Source organism: Aaosphaeria arxii (genome assembly GCF_010015735.1).
Source record: "Aaosphaeria arxii CBS 175.79 unplaced genomic scaffold BU24scaffold_16, whole genome shotgun sequence".
NCBI lineage: Eukaryota > Fungi > Ascomycota > Dothideomycetes > Pleosporales > Aaosphaeria > Aaosphaeria arxii.
In genome coordinates, this window is record NW_022983489.1 from 187,155 (window position 1) to 211,711 (window position 24,557).

General features: G+C 50.2%; 10 protein-coding genes and 1 non-coding gene across 11 annotated transcripts; 5 read left to right on the top strand and 6 right to left on the bottom strand.

The window, feature by feature from the left end:
- The first annotated feature begins 4,018 nt into the window (after positions 1-4,018).
- BU24DRAFT_429091 (putative sugar transporter) lies at positions 4,019-6,015 on the top strand. The gene is made up of 3 exons (XM_033529651.1): positions 4,019-4,191; positions 4,261-4,438; positions 4,507-6,015. The coding sequence occupies exons 1-3, from the start codon at positions 4,153-4,155 to the stop codon at positions 5,892-5,894; spliced, it is 1,605 nt and encodes a 534-aa protein (XP_033377139.1). The 5' UTR covers positions 4,019-4,152; the 3' UTR covers positions 5,895-6,015.
- Positions 5,936-6,502, bottom strand: BU24DRAFT_91760 (uncharacterized protein). Its single transcript, XM_033534802.1, has one exon. It carries the CDS (start codon positions 6,333-6,335, stop codon positions 5,976-5,978), a length of 360 nt encoding a protein of 119 aa, XP_033377140.1. The 5' UTR covers positions 6,336-6,502; the 3' UTR covers positions 5,936-5,975.
- A 736-nt stretch (positions 6,503-7,238) lies between these two features.
- On the bottom strand, positions 7,239-9,929 carry BU24DRAFT_474793 (glycoside hydrolase family 2 protein; the record flags this gene model as incomplete). Its single annotated transcript, XM_033532868.1, has 1 exon — positions 7,239-9,929. One exon carries the CDS (start codon positions 9,927-9,929, stop codon positions 7,239-7,241), a length of 2,691 nt encoding a protein of 896 aa, XP_033377141.1.
- A 718-nt stretch (positions 9,930-10,647) lies between these two features.
- BU24DRAFT_359467 (carbohydrate esterase family 15 protein) lies at positions 10,648-11,814 on the top strand (the record flags this gene model as incomplete). Its single annotated transcript, XM_033524042.1, has 1 exon — positions 10,648-11,814. The coding sequence occupies one exon, from the start codon at positions 10,648-10,650 to the stop codon at positions 11,812-11,814; it is 1,167 nt and encodes a 388-aa protein (XP_033377142.1).
- Positions 11,815-11,991: 177 nt separating this feature from the next.
- BU24DRAFT_456050 (alpha/beta-hydrolase) lies at positions 11,992-12,859 on the bottom strand (the record flags this gene model as incomplete). The annotated part of the gene is made up of 1 exon (XM_033531412.1): positions 11,992-12,859. One exon carries the CDS (start codon positions 12,857-12,859, stop codon positions 12,014-12,016), a length of 846 nt encoding a protein of 281 aa, XP_033377143.1. The 3' UTR covers positions 11,992-12,013.
- A 1,204-nt stretch (positions 12,860-14,063) lies between these two features.
- Positions 14,064-16,337, top strand: BU24DRAFT_497705 (NAD(P)-binding protein; the record flags this gene model as incomplete). The annotated part of the gene is made up of 2 exons (XM_033534297.1): positions 14,064-14,961; positions 15,774-16,337. The coding sequence occupies 2 exons, from the start codon at positions 14,064-14,066 to the stop codon at positions 16,190-16,192; spliced, it is 1,317 nt and encodes a 438-aa protein (XP_033377144.1). The 3' UTR covers positions 16,193-16,337.
- Positions 16,300-17,835, bottom strand: BU24DRAFT_91784 (uncharacterized protein). The gene has a single exon (XM_033534803.1). It carries the CDS (start codon positions 17,635-17,637, stop codon positions 16,408-16,410), a length of 1,230 nt encoding a protein of 409 aa, XP_033377145.1. The 5' UTR covers positions 17,638-17,835; the 3' UTR covers positions 16,300-16,407.
- A 76-nt stretch (positions 17,836-17,911) lies between these two features.
- On the bottom strand, positions 17,912-21,263 carry BU24DRAFT_429096 (DNase I-like protein). Its single transcript, XM_033529652.1, has one exon. The coding sequence runs from the start codon at positions 21,082-21,084 to the stop codon at positions 18,046-18,048; it is 3,039 nt and encodes a 1,012-aa protein (XP_033377146.1). The 5' UTR covers positions 21,085-21,263; the 3' UTR covers positions 17,912-18,045.
- A 131-nt stretch (positions 21,264-21,394) lies between these two features.
- On the top strand, positions 21,395-22,646 carry BU24DRAFT_429097 (PH domain-like protein). Its single transcript, XM_033529653.1, has one exon. It carries the CDS (start codon positions 21,525-21,527, stop codon positions 22,344-22,346), a length of 822 nt encoding a protein of 273 aa, XP_033377147.1. The 5' UTR covers positions 21,395-21,524; the 3' UTR covers positions 22,347-22,646.
- An 87-nt stretch (positions 22,647-22,733) lies between these two features.
- On the bottom strand, positions 22,734-23,840 carry BU24DRAFT_402604 (uncharacterized protein; the record flags this gene model as incomplete). The annotated part of the gene is made up of 1 exon (XM_033525533.1): positions 22,734-23,840. One exon carries the CDS (start codon positions 23,838-23,840, stop codon positions 22,734-22,736), a length of 1,107 nt encoding a protein of 368 aa, XP_033377148.1.
- A 604-nt stretch (positions 23,841-24,444) lies between these two features.
- BU24DRAFT_t91 lies at positions 24,445-24,533 on the top strand. The gene has a single exon. It is a non-coding gene; the product is annotated as a tRNA-Pro (tRNA).
- Positions 24,534-24,557: the final 24 nt, after the last annotated feature.

The following is a 24,557-nucleotide window of genomic DNA, read 5'->3' on the forward strand; positions in this document are numbered from 1 at the left end:
AATCAAAGAAATATTCAACATGGTCATATTGATTTGATTATGCAAATAACTATATTTTAAGTGTATGGGATGGTTGTTTGGTCCCCATAAAATGCAGCAAATGTTTGATGTGGTGGTATATTCAAACGTTATACTCAATAGACAAAGCATGAAAATATCTGAAATCAATTGCAACACAGCATTTATTGAATTTGTGATTATGCCTATATATTATTTGATATTCAAGATTTTACTATAAAATAATATGAAACTTACATTCTCGTTGTGTGAAGCGTATGTTGCATTTGTCTTCTATGATATCAATTGTTCAAAATACTGTTTAGCAGAACAGCCAGGCACCTCGCAATCGAAAGCATTCAGTCTGTATCATTGATATGACTACACTAAGCATATAGGCGGCACAAATGTATGGTTTTGAAGTATTTAAATTCACTGTGTGGATTTCATGATGGCTTTGACGCATCGCATAACTGTTCACTTAGGTTCCACTTATGCTGTTGCTATGGCGGCGATTTGATAGGCATTGGTTCATATTCCATATAAATTTATAATGTTTGTATTTGTAGAATCAGGAAGGGAGGTTCTTCGAGTCATCTATGTTCTGTAAACAAAATCCACATCGTTAGGATATTGGAAAGATCGTCTCTCCCTGCTCTGATATCTGCGCATGCCCCGCTCCTCAAGTAATTCCCAAGGGAGCATCGCCGTGATACCCAGTTCTCCGACTACCTACACTCAGATCTTCCACGAGTGACTTGGACGGGCGCTGGAATCTGCATGTCGTTTGGAAAAACCGTTACTGGACTGACTGCTCGTGAAGTTTTCAAAAGATCCATTTCGAGACTGATCATCTGATTCCGCCGAACGACACGCGACCAAGTCCTTCGTATTTATCGAGAGTATCCACTTGCGGCTCAGCATGTCCGAGAAGAACTAATTGACAGATCTGCCTTCACGAGAGACGTTGCGAATGCGGCTCAACGGCCTGATGTCATGCTACGGCGTGTCACGCAGTCAAACCAACTTGAGTTGTGTCGACTTTTTCGCATGGTTTGAAAACAACGGACAGTGGTTCGTGTTGCGTCAACGTGATCGCGTGCATCGTCGCTCGAAGAAGAAGATCTACCGTCACGCGTTGCGTTTGCTGGCTGCTTGCACGTATAGGTCCGTGTGTCGGATACATTGAATGGATATGTAGGGCGATGGGTAAGGTGGTCTGACATCCTTGGACTGAACAGTTTCGTAATTATTACCTACCTATGTGTGAGACTTGAGGGTAGACTGCTAGATGAACTGCTGTGCTACACTGCAAATAATGCTGCACGTCTGTGAGCAGGTAGGCCTTCCTCAAAAGGGCGAGACGGATTTGCCAATTTCAGATGTAAATTCTACCGTTTTGGCAGTATGGCACGAACCTCCTCGGCTCTTCAACAGTTTCGTCTCTTTTCTTGGCCTTTGCAAGGCTAGTCAGTTTGTTCATTTTACCATATGACTCGTGGTGTGATGACAGCGCACTGTATTTTTAGTCGCGACAACGAAGAGAGAAAACGCGAGCGCGAGACACTGTGATAGAGAAAAGAAGATGAGAAGAGAGATAGAGCAGGGGTAAGCTAGCTCATCCATTGGAACACAGTTTTCTCCAACGGTGGTTTGGACGGTCATACGAGGGACATCCCAGTTGTCAGTTGTGGGGGCTGACTGGCGGATTGCACTAAGTTCGCCAGCGGCCAGTCCTTACCCCAAACGATACGGAAGGACAGAATGCGGAGGCTGACTTGGGAATAGCTTCCCACACCTTCTTTTGAGATGATTTGCCTGGACTATCCGATTCCTGTCCTTGGAGAATACAGTGTAATGTACTTTTCGTGATCGACCATGGTGACGGGCATGTTCGTGGCCAGGTATTTGGATTTTGGAACGGACTAGGTCATTAAAAGGCGCGGCGACTTGGAGACTGGGTCCCAAGGAAGACGATACCATTAAGCGGTTCACGCCAGGTACTCCGTAGACGGATTCAATATTTTCTTCAATGGAAAATTTCCACAGAGATGCATTCGATGATCGATTTAGGTGTAGTGATGTAGTCGAGAGCAGATCGACGGATTCCTTTGCCGCGATTTTTTCCCAGGCCCCGTGCGGGTGTGAGGGTCCCTGTCGGAATCTCATTCCGAATCCACGACGATGGGCTGAAAGCCTGAATAGCTAAGAAAAATGATGATAGATACTTGGATAGAACAACAAATCAATAATCCTTTTCAACATCTAAGCTTTTCTTCTACCGAACAGTTGCATAATGTTCTGGCAGATGGGGACTTCGTGGAAATTCTCCTTGGCCTAGATTGCGGAGATCTTCTTTGCATGGGGAACATGAGGAATCTCGGAATACTCGTACCAGCTACGAAGTCGAACTTGCTGAAATGACTCAGAAGAACAGGAGATCTCTTTGTTAGCTCTATAGTCTGATTGATGTTCGCCCTCTATGATAGTCGACGGACGCTTTCTACATCACGATGATGTAGATACCAACCCTGAACATCTACGCGCCTACTGTTATCTTTGACGGTTCCTCCCATTGCAGTACAAGGACTGCAGTACATGAGTACTCCGTACGGGGGACGCTGGGGAAGCTGGGGCATGGGGTGCTAGTCCATATCCGCCATGACAAGGGACGGCGCCTGTTCGAAATATCGAATTAAAAGCACTCGCCACGCCTAGAAGCAACTGTAGCTCCTTTTCCATCCTCTAGATCCACCCACACCCGCCATCGACGACTATGCACGGAACCACATGGGTCGAATTTAATTGAAATCTTGCAAAGCAAGCCTTTTGGCATCTCCGTTTAGCTTCTGGCCGCTTCGAAAGACCGGAAATCCGGGTCGAAAGAGTCGCACAAGTACATACATTGCACGGCGACGCAGGCCCGACAGGCAGTTGGAACGACTCTGCACCAGGCCGAGAACTTAACGGCGCCACAGGCCGAGAACGCGACGGCCCTGATCAACGTCCAGCAAGCCAGCAGGACGTTCGATTCGAAATTCATTCGGTGCTTCATCTCATGCTGTTGGTACTGTGTTGTGTACGACCACGTAGGCTAGACGCCAATCGTTAGCATGCACGTTGGTTGGATGGTAGTTGTTCATACACAGAACAGTCTGATGTGACTTTTCCGTGTATCTCCCTGCATGTATGGACTGAACTGTGTACTGTGTGGTCTAAGCACCCCCAATTCCCCACAGAAAGTCTCCCACTTCCCACCTCCGTCCCCAAAGAATGAACCCGCAATAATAGAATACGATACACCTGAATTTTTTCTACCGGGTCATGTGCGATTACTAAGGGGGCCAGTCGCCTCCAGATTCGCCATCTCTCCATTATTAGTATTTTTTTCATAGAAAGGCAAAGGGGGGCGAAAGTGAATTCAACCATCGAGCTCGAGCCCGTAAGCATGTTCACGATGGTCGAATCAGCGCATGACAATAGACAGGAAACCAACTGTGCCGCTCGTTTTTCCTCCAGGCTAAGTAGACGTGATGCACGATCAATAATGTTCACCAAGCACGCCGATTGTGGCCCCTCTAGCGTTGTGGTTGGTTTACTTTGGTGGTTACTACAGTGTACTCCGAAGTTGGTAGTGTGCGGGTGGTAGTCGTGTGTGGCACGAATACCATCCAACCCCGGATTGGACGCCTGGTATGGAGGAGGAGGAGGACTTGTGATGTTCCCACGAAACTGCTGAAAGAGGCTTAAACAGATCTGGAGGTTCTGGGGAGGTGTGCGAGCAGCGCGGTGCGAAATGGTAGCTGGAGTAGGAGATGGATCATTTGATTGATGGATTCGAGTTGTGAGTACGGTCCGACAACCCGCATTTTGGGGTAAGAGGCCGGCCGTGCCCAAGGGGGAAGATGCTTGACATGGCGGGCGTTATGGTAGGGGGACGGTAGGGGGTTCTCGCTTGGGCGGCATTTCGGTCTGGGGTTCCAGCGTCAGGTCATCTGGTGTGGCAGACGGCTCTGTTCCCCTCTGATAAAAAAATATGTACATATAGACGTCCCTCAGTCGCCTTCATGGTTTTTTGTTCAGCAGCATCGCACAGCTCAAGCTCAAGACAACAATCCCAACTCTAGCAAGCAGCCAACTGCAATCACAGCAACCATGTCTCTCAACAAGGGTGATGTCGAGGTGGACCACAAGGTGGGTAGCTTCTCCACACACAGAGATCGACAATCAATTCCATAACAGATGGACTGACGAGATCAACAGGCCGAAATCGTCGAAGTGAAGACCCTCAAGGGTAGCGAGGCTTTCCACGAGGCCAACACTTTGGAGCCATTGCCCCGATTCCATGCGCGAACCATCGCCTTGGCCGGATGCCTTCTCCTCGGTTTCTTCTGCCAGACCGTGAACGGTTTCGATGGTAGCTTGTTCGGTGGTCTTACTGGTGAGTCTCATCCTAGCAATTGAGAAACCCCTCCTCGGTGGCGATTATACTGACTTTCAATTCCTCAGCCAACAAGACTTTCCTCAACTTCTTCCATGGAGAGTCCGAGGGTGTTTGGGCCGCTTTGACCTCTGCTATGTACCAGATCGGTGCTGTCGTCGCTCTTCCTTTCGCCGGTCCCATCATCGATAGCTTCGGTCGCCGCATGGGTATGATGACCGGTGCCGTTCTCATTGTCGTCGGTACCATCATCAACGGCCTTACCATGACCAACGGACACAACGGTCAATTGAAGGGTGGTCGTTTCGTTCTCGGTTTCGGTGTCACCATCGTCTCCGCCGCTGGTCCCATCTACGTCGTCGAGACTGCTCACCCCGCCATGCGCTCCGTCATCACCGCCTACTGCAACACTTTCTGGTTCGTCGGATCCATCCTCGCCTCCGGTGCCGTTCGTGGCGGTCTTAACCTCACTGGCAACATCTCCTGGGCTCTCCCCGTCTGGCTACAGCTCGTCTTCCCCGCCCTCATCATCATCTTCATCTGGTTCGCCCCCGAGTCTCCTCGCTGGCTCTACGTCCACGGAAAGCAGACTCAGGCCAAGGAGGTCTTGACCCAGTGGCACGGATACGGAAACGCTGACTCTGCCTGGGTCAAGCTTCAGCTCGCTGAGTACGAGGAGTTCCTCGAGCTCGATGGTGCCGATAAGCGCTGGTGGGATTACTCCGCACTCTTCAAGACCCGCGCCAGCCGCTACCGCCTCACCTGCAACGTCGTCTTCTCCATCTTCGCCCAGTGGGCCGGTAACGGTGTGCTCACCTACTTCTTGCCCGCTGTCCTCAAGACCGCCGGTTACACTAAGGACGTCGAGCAGGCCGACATCAACCTCGGATACGCTTGCTTCCAGTTCGCCTTCGCCCTCATCGGTGCCGCTTTCGTCGAGAAGATTGGCCGTCGCCCCATGTTCTTGTTCTCCATGTCCGCCTGCACCATCGTCTGGGTCGGAATGACCATCGCCTCCTCCCAGTTCGCCGCCAGCGACAACACCAACAGCAGCGCCGCCAAGGCCATGGTCGCCATGATCTTCCTCTTCGGCATGGTCTACTCCATCGGTCTCACTCCCCTCCAGGCTCTCTACCCCGTCGAGGTCCTCTCCTTCGAGATGCGCGCCAAGGGTATGGCCTTCTCCGCCCTCGCTGTCAACGCCGGTGGTCTCCTCAACCAGTTCGCGTGGCCCATCTCCCTCAAGGAGATCGGCTGGAAGACCTACATCGTCTTCACCGTCTGGGACGCCATCCAGGTCGTTGTCTTCTACTTCCTCCTTCCCGAGACCAAGAAGCGCACTCTCGAGGAGCTCGATGTTGTCTTCGAGGCCAAGAACCCCGTCAAGGAGTCTCTCCAGAAGAAGAAGATCGACTTCAGCGCCGAGGGCCAGGTCCTTGGTGTCGAGAAGTTGTAAATTGTTCGAAACCCTTATGCCTGAAGTCCTGTGATCGGTTTCTGGGAAACCAGCTCTACCCACCGTATTTGAGAGTCTTGTTCATAATAGCCAAATCGTGCAATTTCCAGAGCTATCATGGAAGCTATAGTCTAGTCGTAATAATCCAACCTTTTCTACATTCCTAACATGCAATTTCCAATGCAATCTAAACACGTGAAATTGCCAATGCAATGAGATCCCTGACCCCCCTACGAAGGAGCATAATAAACTTACGAGGTAAAGCAAGCCACAATGGCATCGTGTGGAGCTCCCCGCCCCCAATCCCCAAACCCCACCTCCCGTCGCTAGATGAATTGGCCGTGATGATTGGCCAGACCGAGATCGCCTTGGCATCGTGGCTTTTGTTCCTTTCTTCTTTTGGGTGGCTGGACAGCGCACGCGACGTTGGATGTTATACATGACATTGTTCTAGGGCCTTGGCCGGCACCTTCCCCCGACTTTTCCGCTTCCATGCATGTCTTACGGTTCGTTTGGCGTTTCTTAGGTACGATGGCCGTTTCCTGGTTGAGGCTGAGATGGTTGGTTGTTGATTGGTCGTGATAGTCGCCACTGTGGAAGAGGGGAGGGTTTCGCGATGACTTGTTCTAATGACACGTTTCCTGTACATTGTCCTCAACAAACCCCAAAGGTAAAAAAATAAGCAAATCCATAGTCAAAGCTTTCTAGAGCACACTTGTTGGGAGTCAGCCCGACATACGGCCGTGGAAAGGTGAGGTATTTCCCGCAGATCTTGATGCCAACAATATAAGAAGACGCTGTTCCTGACAGCGGACTTAATATCGACGTCTAATTAAGAAATACTACCAATTGTCGATCATTGGCAAGGTTTAAAAGCGTCCGCGCATTGCGCAATGGTTTCAAGTAGACTGATGGGCTATGTGGGTGGTGTGGGCTCGGGCGAACTGATCGGATGGGCTAACCATGCGTGGTATCTTTTATTTGATGCGGAACTCGGAAGCAGTGTTGAGGATGGTGGGTGGCCTGGGAGCTATCGGAAGGGACGATCTACCTAATGGAAGTGATTGTAATGCAAATGTGCGATATTGATGGTAATTAGAGCATGGGAAACGACATGTACTTCCTTGATTGCAGATGCATGTATCGCTATATGAGCATTCTTAAAACTAATCGCGCCGGAACCATCACTCAACTAAAGGGCTGAGATTAAGGCTAGACTAACATGTAATGATTCTACTTTCCAGTAAGCTAAGCCATGATATAATTCGCTATCAGAGATAGATAGCCCTGAAAGTATTACTACCTAGACGTTGATTACTATTGATCAATCAATCAAGCTTCCTCTTATTGCGCCTCTAATACTATTTGTGCAGTTTCTAAGCCCTTCGCCGTTGCTACAACCTTAATTTGTCCCACTGTCCGGTCTGTAGTGCGGATAATGGCAAGTGCCAGGCCATTGAATGCCTTTCGCTCTTTAGATGAGAATGAAGTGAAGTCCACAGGGTTGCCATTGTCCGTAGCCACAATCTCGCCGGGTCCAGATATAGATAACGTAATGTTGTCAGCCGCATGAGGCACAGTGTTTCCTTGGCTATCAACAACTTTGACGGTAATGAAGGACAGATCAACCCCATCAGCTCTGATAGTAGTCCGGTCAGCCGTAACATCTAGCCCTGTGCTCTCCCCAGCGGTTCGCGTAGTTTCTTCTGCCCATTTAGTTCCGTTCTTGTATGCAACAACATGCAGTTCTCCAGATTGGTACTTGACGTCGTCCCATCGGAATCGGTACTCGTATTCTTGTTTCTTCTTCCGACCTTGTGATTTTCCATTCAAGAATAATTCAGCTTCATCAGCGGCTGAAAATACGTGCACTGGGGTTGTTTGCCCTGCCCGATCAGGCCAGGTCCAATGCGGGAGGATGTGTGCCATCTTAAGATCAGGACGCCAACGAGACTGATATAAAAAGAAGCGATCTTTTTTAAACCCAGCCAAATCCACAATGCCAAAGTATGAGCTTCGGGCCGAGTAATAGGGCGTTGGCTCGCCTAGATAGTCCCAGCCTGACCAGACAAATTCCCCGGCGACGTACGGGTTTTTATCTTGCGTTGGAAATACCTTGTCTGGAGAGGAACCGAAATCGGCTGTATGCAATTCGTACGCACTGACTTGAAACGATGTGGAGTTACCTCCGCTCGTGTCATTCACTGGCGCACTGATCTCCCGCGTCACTGGAAATATGTACGCACCACGCATGCTGAGAGTTGCCGCAGTTTCACTGCTAAGTAGCATATTTTCAGGGAAGGCTTCATGGAAGTCAGCGTACAAAGGTTTTGTTTTTCTGCCAGGAAGATGGGAGTATGCTGGTGTATCCCGGAAACCTTCCCCTTGGTAGTTCAGGCTCAGGATGTCTAAAGCCTGCGGGAATGGCATGTTTGGTTCTGCAGCGTTCATTGAAGCGGTGCCTGGTCGAGTTGGATCCTCTTCGTGAACAATATTACGCAGTCTAGTGGCCAGTACTGCTCCAGATTCCCCAGTAGTTTGTTCACCTACTTCGTTACCAAAACTCCACGCCACAATGGATGGATGGTTTCGATCGCGCCGTAGAAAGGCGCGAAGATCTGGTTCGTGCCAATCGGTGAATAGCAAGTGATAATCCGCTGGCGTCTTCTGGCGTTCCCACATATCGAACACTTCATCTATGACCAGGAATCCCATACGATCAGTCAACGCCAACAGCTCTGGTGCAGGCGGGTTGTGAGACATTCGAATTGCGTTGCATCCCATATCGCGAAGAACTTCTAGCTGTCGTTCCGCTGCCCGAGTATTAAAAGCCGCTCCTAGCGCTCCTAGATCATGATGCTGGTTTACACCTTGGATGCGTACATGCTCGTCATTGATAAGGAGACCCTTTTCAGAATTGAAAACTAGTGAGCGGATACCGAAATTCGTTTCGTAGGTGTCTATTGTTTTGTTGTTGAAATTTATACGTGTAACAGCGACATACAGATGTGGAAACTGTGTTGGTGGTGGACCCCACAGTTGCGGGTTCTTTACTTCTACCGATCCGTTGATCTGCTCTGTTGCGCTTGCAGGAAGTACCAGTCTGGCAACTGGGAAGAATGCCACTTTCCTCCTCTCATGCCCTTCGAGAATATACACGTCGGTAGCAACCTCTATCTCCTTGCTGGAGTTCGCATTATTGTCAATCTGAATAACGGCATCGATAGTCGCAGACTCAGCAGACACATCCCTACTCGTGATGTATGTGCCCCATTGGGCTACATGTACAGGTTCCGCTTTTGTGAGCCAGACATGTCTGTATAGGCCTCCACCAGGATACCACCGCGAGGACTGAGTTGGGTTGTCCAATCGAATTGCAAGGATATTCTCATCTCCCGGAACCAGATAAGGCGTTAGATCGAGGCGAAAGGAATTGTACGGGTAAGGCCATCCGCCGACCAGATTTCCGTTCAGCCAGACCATTGCGTATGACATGGCACCATCGATGTCTAGATAAATGAACTTTCCTCTATCTTCAGAGAGAATTTCTATTTTGCGACGATACCACCCAACGCCATACACAGGTAATCGACCCATCCCTCCAGTGACAGGCACATTGTCTCCGACATAAAACGGACCCTTGATGGCCCAATCATGGGGGAGGTTGATCGTCTCCCAGGCAGTGTCATCGAAGCTGTTTTGTGCGAAAGAGACGTTGCTCTTTGGATTACTTGTAGGCCTGTCGTGTTTCTGGGCTACATCTTTAATGAATCGGTTCCCGCAGGGCAGAATCCAGAGTTTCAATGATTCCGTGTCTGACGTCGAGGGAAGACCCGGTCGGGTGTCGTAGCTGAGCCCATCAGGATTGCTTTCTGACCGAAAGAACCGCCAGCCGTTGTCGATATTGATGCGTGCACGTCCATACGAAGTCGTATTCCCTCTTTCGCTGCTCGTGGAGAGAGCATCACTGAGTAAGCCGTATTGAGCTAGCGATAGCAGAATGATAGCCACGAGTTTCTGACATTTGAAGGACATGATCGATGGTTATTCAATGAACATTGAGTACACATGGCTCTCGTTCATATCACTTTCAAATTGTGTTGCTACTATACGTGTTTCCGAACGAGTTAATTAATCCCGCGGCAGAATTCCTCCGTCGGAACTTGCCTGCTCATCCTTACCATTATTCGCAGGCTAATAATGATCGATTCACTTCCTTAGTTAGGTAAAATCTTGAAACATACTTGTTGATCAATTTGGCTAGTAGACAGTTGACTTTACCCGTAGTTTTTGTACCCGCAAATCACGTAGATGATTGTTGGATAAAATGGACTCGATTTTCTCCGTCAACCATAGAAATTTAGAACTATACGAATTCCAATGATACAATTCATTGGTGGAAACTCTCATGAGTCTTATATACCTGAACAAGTCCAATGCAAACATGTAGCTCCCCTCATCATTGAGGTGGTTGTGACGTTCAGCTATATTAGAAATGGATTTCACAATCATTAAACGTTACTGTACTCGATTGAACAAACCTTCTGAGGGTCTTATAAAAAGATTAATTGTCCTTGTTACCAAAGTTGAACTATTATGGATAAGTTGATGAAAGTTTGGTATAAGAACTGACTGGTGGAAACTTGAAGGAGGAACGGACACAACACGATAGATCCGCCGAGAAGCACATAGTTAAGTATCTCGAAAAGGAGCGTTTGTAAAATGTGCTCACCGATCCCTCCTTTATGAAGTCATGTTCGGCTTGCTTTTTCTCCTCTTGACAGCACATGTCACAGTCGGGCAAAACATCACTGACTGTTCGACTCTTCCAGCAGATATCAATTATGCCGCCAACCCCAAGTTCCCTGATCCTTTCCTTCATATCAATGGCTCGCGCCTGACAAAAAGAGACCAATGGCCGTGCCGCAAAGAAGAAATACGACAGCTTTTCCAGCGCTACTCCTATGGAAAGTTACCACCTGGGCCTGCATCCGTGACCGCCTCGATGTCCGGTACCTCACTCAAGATCAATGTCAGTGATGGAGGCAAGACAATGTCATTCTCCGTTAGCGTTAAACTTCCGAGTGCTGGCTCCGCGCCTTATTCCGCCATAATCGCCTATGGTGGATCAAGTTTGCCAATACCCAACACTGTCGCCACAATCACTTACCAAAATTTCGATATGGCTGCCGATAATGGACGCGGCAAGGGTAAATTTTATGAGCTTTATGGCAGCAATCATAACGCGGGAGGCATGATTGCAGCCGCCTGGGGGGTTGACCGCATCATGGATGCCCTGGAAATCACACCTGACGCCAAAATTGACCCAAAGCGAGTTGGTGTTACAGGTTGCTCTCGAAATGGAAAAGGCGCCATGATTGCAGGAGCGTTCGTTGACAGAATTGCACTCGCGCTGCCGCAGGAAGGCGGCCAATCTGCTGCAGGATGCTGGAGAATCGCGGATGAGATCCAGGCGAATGGCACCAAGGTTGAGACCGCCAGGCAGATCGTAAACGGCGACACTTGGTTCTCGACTGATTTTCCTAAATACGTCAATGCTGTACCAAGTCTACCCTGGGACAACCACATGTTACACGCGCTCTATGCGTATCCCCCCCGAGGTCTACTAATTATTGAGAACACTGCAATTGACTATCTAGGCCCTACCAGCAACTATCATTGTGCGACAGCAGGGCGCAAAGTTCATGAGGCATTGGGCGTCAAAGATTATTTTGGTTTCAGTCAATATACGCATTCTGACCATTGCGGGTTCCCAAAGGCCCAGCAGCCAGAATTAACAGCATTCATTGAGCGGTTTCTGCTATCGAAAGACGCCAAGACGGAATTCTGGAAAACCGATGGGAAGTGGCCAATTGATGAAAAGAGGTGGATCGACTGGACTGTCCCAGTGTTGCCGTAGCATGTAGGATCAGTAGACATATTCATGTGTAGAAGCCTGCAGAATATGGTACTGGAAGCTACAACAGATTGTCCGGTTTTCCTCTGCTTCGAATTCACCCATACATTTATTCACTGTACTATTGGTTTATTACTCTGTCAAAATCTCAAGTTTAACTGACATTTCCCAAGCAATTCTATCCAATCATCTGCTAGTCTGGCTACCCCAAAAACAGCTCCAATAGCCTAGCATACGCCTCAGGCTCCTGATACAAATGTCCATGCCCGGAATCCGGGTACAAATACAACTGAGCATTCCGAAAGTTTTGCTGCATAAGCCAGCTATTGGGTGTGGGTGTCATAACATCATCCTTCCCATTCGTAATCAGAACCCGAACATCCAACCCCTTCACCTTGTCCCAGAACGTCGCATCGGAAACAAAATTCGTGATAGCTTCCTGCTGGACTTGCGCTCCCTCCTGACTCACAAACATCGTGCGCTTCTCGTCAGAAAGGTCGCGCTCTTGAATCCGACGCCACCAGGCGGAACCCAGCGCCCTGCTCGTTTCGGAAGGGTAGAAGAACAATTTCAACATGACCTCTTCGTCAGGCGATGGTCCAGAGGCGAGTTCGAAGATCTCCCGCGGAGCACCCACAGCGCCCGGCGAGTAACTTGACTGCGTCCCGGCGAGCACCAGTTTCCTCACCACGGCCGGGTGCTCGACGGCGATGACCTGAGCCGTCAGTCCGCCCATCGAGAAGCCGAGAAGATCGACCTTGGGGACACCGATGGCGGCAAGGAAAGCGACGGTTATTGCGCCGGCGGATTGGAGGGTGGAGGGAATGGCGCCCTCGCTGTGGCCGACGCCGATGCTGTCAAAGAGGATCAGCTCGCGGGATTTGGCAATTGTATTGGCGAGGAGAGGATCGATGATGTCCATAGTGCCGCGGAAGTGGGTTAGGAAGAGGAGGGGGATGTTGTCGTTCGCAGGCTTTCCGAGACGTCTGTAGGCGATTTTGGTGCCGTTGACAGAGGCGTATTGCGTAGGGATGGTTTGGAAGGACATTTTGAATGTTCAGTGTGATGGAATATCTGAAGGTATAGTGTGTCAGACAGTTGCAGGATCTAGAGATGCTGGACACTGTTATTACGTGCGATTCAACCCATTTATATATTATAGCAATCCCCATTCTCTTGATTGAGTGCTAAATGCGACTCGGTGTTTACTCATCGCGTCTCTGAAGTATTGGAATTACAATTACAATTCGTTCTGCCTATGTCAGGTCTACGATGTGGTGACACCAGCTATACGCATGCACGCGGGATTACCACACTTTTCTTCGACGTTCGATATCTACTAATTGACCTATGTCCTCGGCTATGGAATATAATAGTTAGTATGCAGCCACTTACGCGTGAAGTATTCTTACGACGTAGTAGAACTAGTGATATCGGCGAGACAATGAATAGCTTTTCGGCGTGTTCGGTATCTGCGTCTGATGTAAGCATCGTCGGCTCATCGGACGCTCGCAGAGTCTCTGAATACTTCATGATGGTGATCAGTAATCAGAGCGTGTTGTATGTCGTTGCTGAACGCGAGGTGACAATAATAAATGGATTACTGATCGCGGTCGAAATAAGGTTAGCGCTAGATAAGCTGAGATATTCAAATTTGGCAGTTGCAACTCAGGATGCCCAATTCGGAAAGAGGTTGGTCTACACCTGTTGGAGGATGTAGGAGGCGTTTTCCTTTCGTTTGGGTATTTGTATTTGTTCGGCATCGCCGAGGGTTGTACAGAATACATGGAATGTCCAGTGAGGGTTGAGCTGCACGATGATTGGTGTTGAACGACGAGACCGGATTGAAGAAGGTTACCCGAATTGTATGATGCAAATCTAATTTCTCATTGAAAATTGCTGAATCATTGTTGGAAACCTATGGATATATTGGCAAATACTTGTTGTTTGCATAGAAAGACCACTAGAATATCGTAGCAAGCCGATACACCTCTGTTGTGCAGCCTCGGCAAGTACTGTTGGGCGGCTCACTAATTCAAAGGATTGCATACCATACGACAAGTATTCATGTATTTGCTGACGAACCATACATCGTAGCCGAACCTGCACTGAATTTATCCATAGGTTTCTTCAACATACAATCTATGTGTAAAGCATGATATCCCAATACTGGAGCCACTGTAGTACATAAAGTGTACGTTGCCCTCTGGAAAGATCACTCACCCAACACATTCCTCAATTCAAATTTAGAAATGGCATCCCCCTTCAAAAACATCCTCCTCATCGGAGCCACAGGCTCTATCGGTAGCCACGTCTTCAAAGCACTATCTGACTCTCCCCATTTCACCGTCACACTCCTCCAACGAGCATCCTCCAAAGCAACCCTCCCTTCCCATCTTCGAGTTATCACAATCGCGGACTCGTACCCAACAGACGAACTCACACAAGCTTTCAAAGGACAAGATGTCATTGTAAACTGCATGACCTCCCTCTCAGTCTCCGATCAATTCCGCATGATCGATGCGGCCATCGCTGCGGGCGTCAAACGCTATGTGCCTAGCGAGTACGGCCTCAACAACATGCGACCGGATGCGCAAGCATTGAACAGAGTGTTTCATGACAAGGGGAAGGTCCAGGAGTACCTTCGCGCAAAGGCGGCAGACGGCGCGATTGAGTGGATGAGCGTGTCATGTGGCATGTGGGTTAAGTGGAGCATGGAGCACGAGTTTCTTGGGATGCACGTGCGGGAGAAGAGATTTGTGTTTTGGGATGATGGGGAGGGTTTGTTTTCCTGCACGACGGAGGAGAATACCGCGGTGGGACTAGTACGGGCGCTGGAGATGAGGGAAAGCACGAAGAATACAAACGTGTATTTGAGCGACTTTGCGATTTCGCAGAGGCAGTTGTTGGAAGCGATTGAACGGATCCAAGGGGCCAAGTATGAGACTGAGTATCTGTCAAGTTACGACTTGATCAAGGAGAAGCAAGAGGCTGTTCGCAATGGAGATAATCTGGCAACGTTTGACCTCATTGAGACTGGGTTTGTGACGGGAAGGTTTGGAGGCCATTTGGAGAAGGAAGGCGAGCTGTTCAACAGTCAATTAGGTCTTCCGAAAAAGACGGTAGATGAGGTGGTAGAAGCAGCACTTCGTTCGCTGAATGTTATGTAAATTCTAGCTCAGGTTGGTCCCATAGATAGAATTGGATGTTCCGCAGGAATGAGATAGAAGACAATGAATATTGCACCTCAATGATGCAGTGTGAGATCATATGTTCAGAATATAATAATGTCTTCTCAGGTCTGGTGAATGAATCTCCCATTTGTGAACGGTCAATTGCTAGTTCTAGTAGTTCTTAAGTGTAGTCTGAAGACGAATTTGTTACTATGTCAGTGATTTGGGGAATCGCCACAATGGAATCAATATGCAATAACTGTTGAGAAGCAAACAGTTTTGTCTGTGATTTCATACAGACAACCGTGCTCTCACGCCCTGAAACATCTACGTTACTCCTCGTTGGACGAGGGTACGGCAACCGGACCGCTGTAGGCGAACGATACATAGTTTTCCTTTACTGTGTAGTAATATAGAAGGCTCTGTTATCACCCGTTGTTTACCATAATCATCACCTTCGTAGGAGAATTGGCATACCCGAAGTTACACTCCGAGGAGAACCGAACGGAATCTGACATCGAAACTGTCCGCTTCGTTGTCATAGCTTCAAACGGGGTGGTCAAATTCCCAACAAAACAGACAAACAATCCAGTTAAATTACAAAGTCGCAACTAGTCTGTTACAATTGATCTCACTCCTCATTCGTTCAACTTTCCCTAACGCGCGCGGATATAGCTCACCGCTTAATGGGAACTATAGATCAGATCAGAGTTGAATTGGGGTATAAAGCTTTGAACTTCTCTCTTCTTTCCTCATTTCTTTCTTTACCTCAAACTTGATCTTTCGGAGGATATATCAACCACGTTCTCGGATCGAAGATCTGGTGCCAAAAGCCTCTCACCATCAATCTCTCTCTCCAACAATCGCTATACCAGCAATCCACACACAAGCTCTACCACCTTAACCACCACTCTCAACCCAACAACCTCGACAAAATGATCACCACACTCATCACCGTCCTCCTCTCTCTCCTCGTCCTCCCAACCTTCACCCTCGCCCTCCCAGCTCCCACCGCCACCCTCGCCAACGACAACCACCCCCGCGGCTGGCCAACCGTCGGCGCCTGCCCCCCGGGCCAGAACCTCATCGTTAACGCCTGGCCGCCCGTGTGCATGGCTCCGTCGGGAAGACCTACTAGGTCCGGCGCCGTCGCTGCTGCTGTTGAGACTGGACTGGGGGCCACTTTCGACGCCAATGTAGAGGTGTGAAGGAGATGGTGCTTCGGACCGACGACTTCTTCACATGGGTGGGGAATTTGGGGGACGGAATGGAGAGGTTCAAAAGTGATGAGGATGGTGTGGACATGGGGTTTAGGAAAGTAGTAGGATAACTGATCTGAAATTCAAAAGTTCGGGATTGGCATTATTGATTTCCTAACTACGTCTTACATCTTGTGATTGCCCATGACCTGTGATTCCTTTCCTTAGGCGTTGCTATTGCCCGCGGCGCCAGCGGCAGCCAACTGAGCCTTAAGCCTCACCATACCCGCAACGACGCCCTTGGATTCCTTTCCCAGGATCTCGTCAAACGTCTTCTCGACATGCGCCAACATATCCTTGAAAGCCGGCGTCTCACACGCCTTTTCCTGCTCTTCGGCGGCGGATGCCTCGACCGCAGGCTTCGTGCTGCTCATCTTGACGATCCATGAGTTGTCCACCTTGTCCAGCTGCTGTACGACGTCGAGTTGGTGCTGTTTGTTTGTGGGCTTCCACGTGCGGAAGGAGAGGTCGAGGAGCATGACTTGCGTGTAGTGGACGACGGCGTCGATGCGGCCTGCGATGTCGAGGTCCATGGGGAGGATGTTCCACGTGAAGTGGCCGCGGCTGATGAAGTCGGTGTGGGTGGAGAGGGAGGAGTGCACGAGGACGGTCATCCACCACAGCAGCGGGTTCGTTCTGGGGGAGACGGAGTGGGAGTCGAGGGCGGTGATGACGTTGGTGATGAAGACCCGGAGGGCTTCTCCTGTCACGCTGTCTCCGTCCTCGGCGCCCGGTTTGGGGTAGCCGTCGAACATGAGGGCCTGGGAGATGTCGAGGAGATCGTCGGTCAATTCTTCGCTGAGCGTGAGACCCATGTCCTCTGGTGACCCATCGTTTTCCTCACAGTAGATGAGGAAGCAGATGAGTGATGTCCATACTGAGTTCCAGCGGCGCTGGAGAAAGATGTCGGACATCATGGAGGAAAGCGGAGGGGCAGAGGGGCCGTAGACGGCGCGGTTCATGAGCCGGCGGGCGGGGACCGGCCAGCGTTCAAGAAGCGCTTCATTGCCGTCGAAGAGCCGCCAGATGGTCCCTTGAATGCAGAAGCGCTCTCGTCGGTCGACTAGGAAGCGTTTCTTCATATCCGAGGGAGACTCTCCGTGGTCATCTTCCTCATCTCCGCTAAAGATGATGACTTTCTTGTTGTTGGGGGCTAGGGCGGGGCTTGGGATAAGGCTTGTAGCAGAGAGAAATGCGGTCCAGTTGGATACTACCTGGAGATAAGTGCGGCGGTCCTTCGCGACGGGGGCGTCTGGAAGGGAGTCGAGCCACTGTCTAAGGACATCACGGTGATGCTCAGCAACAGAGGGGACGTTGGGTTGCTCGTCCTTCCACTGGGTCATTGTAGTGGGAGCAGTCGCTGCTGCCATTGCTGCAGTGTAGGAGTGCTCCATGGTGAATCTGAGATTGGGGAGAGAAAGATGCTTGCTTGCTTGCTTGCTTGATTGATTGAGGACGATGGGGGGGACAGTGATTGAATTGATTTCGGAGTTCTTTTATAGCAAATGATTAAGTCCAGATTTCCCGATTTGGCCATGAGAACAAGCAACATAGCGGGGCACGTACCGCTAGTTGCCAGGCGGACCGGAATGCACGTCCACGTAGTCGCGTTCACTTCGCCAAGTCACGTGAAAGATCATCTGACCAGATGTGAAGTTAAATGGAATTTGATAGCTCTGGATCGAAAGGATAGCCAGGCCCTAAAAAGAGGGTGACGTCGTTCGTTCCTGATATATAGGGACTACCTTCGATATGGCTGTAATCCTGGCATGTATTCAAAGACACAGAGCCCAATTCTTCGTTCATCGTAGAGCGTCGTCCTCGCTGAGGAATGTCTCGATCACTCCAACCATCCTGTCCTTTCTTAGGTTTCTCTCCTTCTCTTTCAATTGATCCATGCCTCCTGATCGAAACATGGCCTCTGAGAATACCGTAGCATAATTTCTACTAATTAATTGTCTCGTAGCCACCTCCGGCACTTTGCTCAACGTTCGTCTGCGAACTGCGACTCGTGGCGAGGACGGAAGAGAGTCCATGCTGGCGCGAGACGAGGACGTGTCGGGCCTTGAGGCAGTGACAATCTCATTGGTGAGGCGTTGCAGCATGGATATAAGGAGGAGGAATGTGGCGTTGTGGCTTGGTGAGACCGATAAAGTTTCTAAAGCCCATATTTTCGCATCGTCAAGCGGAAGATGTTGCCTTGAGCGTTCTCGAGCAACAATGCCGCCCTCAAGGTCCTTCCACAACGACTCCGTGACAACGCCATCTTCGAGACTGCGCAGGAATTGCAGTAGTACTTCGGAGATGATCTCAAGTCTCTGCATGGCGGCAACCTCTCCGGGAAACGCTGCGTCAAACGATGTATCACAGTCAAGCGCTTCATAGAGGGCGGCAAGTGTGTCCTCGTGTACATCATCCTCAAAATACCTCGAGTCCTTGACGAACGGCCAGCCTGCGTTATGCTGCCAAGGGGCTCTGTCACCTTCATGCTTGGTCATATCCCATTCGGCGATCGTTCGTTCCGTCAGATCTTCTATGGCCTCCGTCAGCCGAAATATCTCTCGAGGAATCGACCATCTCACTTTATTGGTTTCACTGTCCGGTTTCTGGCCTTGGAGCTTCCGGATGCCGCCCTCGGGAATTTTGATTAGCTTGTCAATGGAACGAGCTAACGCCGACTGCTGCCAGTCTGCGCGGATGGGTAGGAAATGGTCACGACCGTTTTGGACTCGCAGAACAAGAATCTCATCGAGTTGCTCTGAGCCCTCATTGAGATTTCGTACGTCATGGATGGCCTCGACCTTCAACTTGAGTTCGGCGCTGCAGACATCAGCGGGTTCCAAGGTAAACTGTTGATGGAGATTGTCATCGGAGGATTTGTCGGTCTTGTCAGGTTCTCTGTCAAAGGTCACAGTCAGCCAGGAAGGAAAAGGTCCAGGGGCCTGATCTTTGGACACGGGGCGATCTGTAAAGCCAAATGTGGCCGGTACTCTTCCAGTGTTGGCAATTGTGATGTTGCGGCGCTTGGATTTCGCGAATTGCACGTCGTTAAAGTCAACGCCATCGAAGTCGTTGTCTGTGGTGGGTGCAGCCTCGGAGGTAGTGGCTCCAGTTGAACGATCCACGACCAAGGTAATGGATGGTCTGCCTTCGTTTTCCTGTCGATCGAGTTCTCTGGCTACTTCCTGGTGGATTGATGCCTTGAGTTCTGGTATCACGGCGTCGTACTTGAGGGAAAAGATCGCATCTAATGGCTTATGATCAGACGAGATGACCCGCAGGTGGGCGGCATAATATTCCAATAGGATCTCATCTTTGAATCCCTCCTTGGTAATGACCTCTTCCGGTTCAGGCTCAGCATCTTCATCGTACTCATCGTAATCGTCGTATCCCGTGGTTTTGTCTCCGTCTGTTTCGGGATCATAGTCATACAGGACCTCTTCGTCCCCTGGCGCATCGAGTCCTTTCTTCTTCATCTCTTCATCCCGTTTCCGAGCTTCCTCTTGCTCTTTCACGTGAGCGTCATGGCGTTCTTTGGCTGCCCTAGTACGGTAGAGAATGCGATCGCACCAACTAGGCACGCGTCGTTTCTCACTCGAATCGAATACTCCGACCTTTCCGACATCGTACTTGTAAGTGGGTAAGAACTGGATCGGGCCTTCGTTCCAACCATCTTGAAATGCTTTTCCAAGCTTTTGTTGTTGGCGCAGCTCGTCATGGGGCATCAGACATGATATTGTAGTATGTAACGAGGCAGGATCAAGCTCCGGAGGTAATGGCACTGCGTCTTCTTTTATGGAAGAGGTTGAGCTAGGGGATTTGGACGTCACGCTGGAGTCAGAGGAGGATAATCTAGGCTCCTTCGAGTCTTCAGTAGGCTCGGGGTCTAGGGTTTTAGTGTGGATGGTAAGTAGTCGTCGTACATCGTCTCCAGGTATGCCCTCAAGACGGTAGTTTAGGTCACCAAACCAGAAGGCGAAGTCTTCCTCTCCCAACCCCTCGCCGTGACCTTGAGTCACTCCCAGCGCGTCTGTGATGGGATCGAAGCGCGTCCGGCTGATGACCTGGCCTGCGTCCCAGTTGCGACGGTCCAGCGCAGCCTTGTCGGATCCAGCTGCAAGGTGCGAATTGATAAACACAAGGCGAGTGGTTTCGCCCAGCACAATCCTTGCTGTCACAGCGCCCTTATTGCCCATATACCCCATGAGTCCTGTTCCGACACTCGTCGTGCTGACCCCACTGACATGGGGAAAGACATCCGGCGATGCATACACAAGAAGCAAGAGCCCGATCAGCTGTTGTTCCGCAACGAGTTTATATCCTTCCGGCAAAGCATTCTGAACCTCGCTCTTCCACCGATTCGCAACGCTGGGGTCGGTATACGGACGTAACGCTTCGCTGGGAGAGGAAACATCAACTACTTCCTGGAGACCTAGAACATATATGCCCACCTCTTCGCCGCCCGGCAGTGTTCCATCGTCTCTCCGGGGAACAGTAGATGCCTTCCGAGACCTCCGAGCTTCTTGTGCGGGCACACTCTCCAGATTGTCGTCATCCTGCGATTCGTCGACGCCTAGTCCAGCAATTGCTTTCTCAATCCCTTTTCCTTCTACGAACCAGGCCCCGATATCCTTCTCTGTGCCCTTCTCCGCTGCTACGTTCCAGCTTCCAATCTTGATCCTAACGTTCCGAGATCGGGTGTACTCATTGCGCCGAGCATACAAAGCTTGAGAGAGGGTCTGGTGGGTCGATGATTGATTGCCATCGCTGCTTGGGAACGCGCCGGGGATGGTCGCATCTAGCCGATCGGTAAAGGATCGATCGGAATTGGAAGAAGGCATAGCGAACACGCGGGGCCGGGTGAGGGGCACACGATCGCAAGTGGGGAGGATGTTCGAGGTGCGGAGTACTGGATGTCCTTCAGCCCATCGCCATTAGGTGTTATTGATGTACAAATATCTCGAGCTGAGCTGAGCAAGAAAGCTGTAGGCGATGACGACACAGAGAATACTAGAAATCGAGGAGATGGGATACATAAAATTACTCGTCTGAACAATGACGATGGGGGGGCAGTGCATGCACGTGACCTGGCCTGTGCTGGAGCTGGAGCTTCATTTCGTCAATAATCAACTTAACTCAGACTTAGTAACTATCTAAAGTACCTTGGGAACCTCGTCATTGTCGTCCTCCTCTTCTTCAACTCATGGGCGCGACTCATTCAACCACGATACAGCATTACTATCTTCTCCACACTATCGCTACATAGGTATATACCAACAGCATGCCTCCCCAGCCTCACAAAGGCAGGTCGCGCTCTCAGCAGGGCCCCTCCCAACCCCAACCACAACCGTCCGACTATGAGACGGACGCACCACAGATCGATGTCCCACCACCGCCACCACGGTCCAACGAACAGATCAATCTTTCAGTGCTCAAAAGGCACTACCCGGACGTTGCATCCCTTTTACACGTCGCACCATATACCGTTCTATACATTTTCTCACTTACGTCGCAGACATGGGAGAAGAGTGGCATCGAGGGTACTCTCTTCGTGTGTCAACTAACTCCTACCGCGGTCTACCCAGACCGCTTTTCCGTTGTCATCTTGAACCGCCGCGGCTTGGACAATTTCAGCATGGACATCGTTAGCGACGAAGAGGTGGAAATAACAGATGAATATCTCATCCTACAAGGCGACCAGATCTACGGACTATGGATATTCTCGGAGCCCCCACCGTCCTCGACAGCGAATGCGAGGGTAGAAACCGCCAACAAGATACTCGCACTTGCGCAGCAGGCTGCAGCAAATAAAGAGCCAGAAGACGTTTCCGCGACGGAAGGGTTTGCGGCCTCAGAGTCGGCAGAGGAAAGCATACCAATGGGCCGCCAACTTTCGCTTAGGGAGCTATTTGGACAGCAGAGGGAAAGCGATGCGGCATGGAGTGTTCACAATCACCACAGCCAGGCTCCTGCTCCGCAACCGATGTCCAATTCTGGATTCATGCCTTCAATGAATGCTGGAGGTGGTCTTATGGATGGGTCAGGGGATCACCTCGGACAACTCTTCATGAAAGCAAGGCAGAATTATAACGGTGTCGGCTGATCGGCATCGATGTCTTGTTTTCGGATCAAAAGATCGGATTTACTCTACGCGAGGCCACCATATTGAGTCACATCAGATGCCCGAAGAAATTCATCATTGACCGTATGCACACAGCCGCGGCGAAAGTATTCTATGAAGACGAGCGTATGATGTTATGACGTTGAGGGTAAGAGCTAGGATGATGGGGCGAGGATCTGAATGATATCCCCATGTGTGCCCCAACCTGCGATTGTAAAGGACGAGTTGGGAGTGAATATTGATACCCTTATTAGTTCAATTCAATTCAATTCATGATCTTGGTACGATTGCTCGTCTACATATATACGCCTCTATGTTTTATCTATTCTATATGTACACATGAGCAGGCTTCCGTCATAGAAACATCTTCTACCGACTCATATCCCGCTCGACGATATCCTCGATATACTCCATCGCCCTCCGCGCAACACTCACGCTATCTCTGATGCAAAAATCATGCGTCCAGCCCTCCACCTCATCAACCTCCATCTCCGGCTTCCACTCGTCCACGACCACCTCCACCCCATCATCCACGACCTCCCGCCTCCTCACCATCTTCCTCCCCCTAGCCTTGATAATCCCATCCCTGACCTCATCCGCAATCCAATGATCCTCCCTCGCGAACAGAAACTTCAATACCGGGCCTCCTTTCCTCTTCCCCGCCGTCGCGCTCACCGCACCCCAAACCTCCTCCCCCCATTTATCCTCCCCAATCTCCACCATCTCGTCCCTCGCCATGAACAACGCCTGCCTGACACCCCCCTTCGACTTCAAGAACCCCGCCGTCGTCCTCGCCGCATCAGCAGGAAACCCCATAACCCACCCCACCAGCGCTGCTACCATCCCAACCGGCACAAGGCCAAACAGAACCCTCGCAACCCAGCCCAGCACGACCGCCAAATCGACCCCGAGCGGCGGCGTGAGCAGCAACGGCGACGCTTTGATGCCTCGGGGCGATAGCGCGAGATGTTGTATCGTCGCGAAGAGGAGAACTCCGCCTGCCACATCCACCTCCCCGTCTACTCCCCCTTGTTCCCTCCCACACTTCGTCGAGTGTGAAACAGAAAAATGACGGATAAGTTCAAGACACATGTACGTGCCGAGACTATGACCCATCAACACGACCTTCACATCCCCCTTCCTCCTCGCTTTAACATCCCGCACAACCCTCCGCACATCCCCAGCCGCGAACGCAACCTGCTCTTTCACCGTGAACGGCCCTTTTCCTTTCGCCTTTCCCTCATCCTCGTTGGAAGTGCATTCAAAGCCCGCGAGGGACCTGCCGTGCACTTCGAACGCGACATTGGCGGGGGATGCAGATGTGAGAAGAGAGAACAGGTGAGTGAGAAAGAGCGTGTAGTACCCAACCAGTCCTGGGTTTCCAGGGACGAAGTAGAGGATATATGTTATTTTCGGTTCTGACGAGGGAGAAGAAGCCAGGGAGAGGTGTATTGATGTCGGTGGTGGGGGCGTCATCCTTTCCTTCTCTTATGCGGAGCTTCAGCTCGCTATAGGGGGGTTTGGTCCTTATGGGTGGAATGGATGATGTTTTCACGTGTATATTGGAAGAGATTCGCGATAGTGGTTATGCTGGATTGGACGTGCGTGTATTGGTGGATGTGTGGCTAGCTACATCATCGTGGGATCGAGTACGAATTCGATTCCCTTAGCGTTGGTTTCGTGCCTAGATGTACATCTCATACTCCAACGTACCGCCCCACACAAACTCAGTTCAACACAGCCAACACAGTATCATTGATTTTTGAAACTTGTGTATATTGGTTTGTTCAATATCGTAACTTGTTAGGCTAGCTAGTAGCTCTTTCTATATATCTTTATAAATGCAATGCCAGACGAGAAACAAAAGATATACATGCTAATACCCCTGAGCTTCTGCGCCGCTAAAGTCACACAACATAGACCCACGATAATAAAAACTGGAGCCCCGAAAATGCAAGGGGCAATACACTCCTCATCCCTTTCTCCACCCCTCTAAAGCAAACAATCTGGAAACATGAGAAAGGAGTATGTACAGGAATATGGTCGACGTTAATGGTAAAAGGAAGATATCGTGCACTTCGGCTGAATGGTCTAGCGGTATGATTCTCGCTTTGGGTACATTAAAACCACAGATGCGAGAGGCCCCGGGTTCAATCCCCGGTTCAGCCCGCGATTGTATTTTTGCCTCCCTGG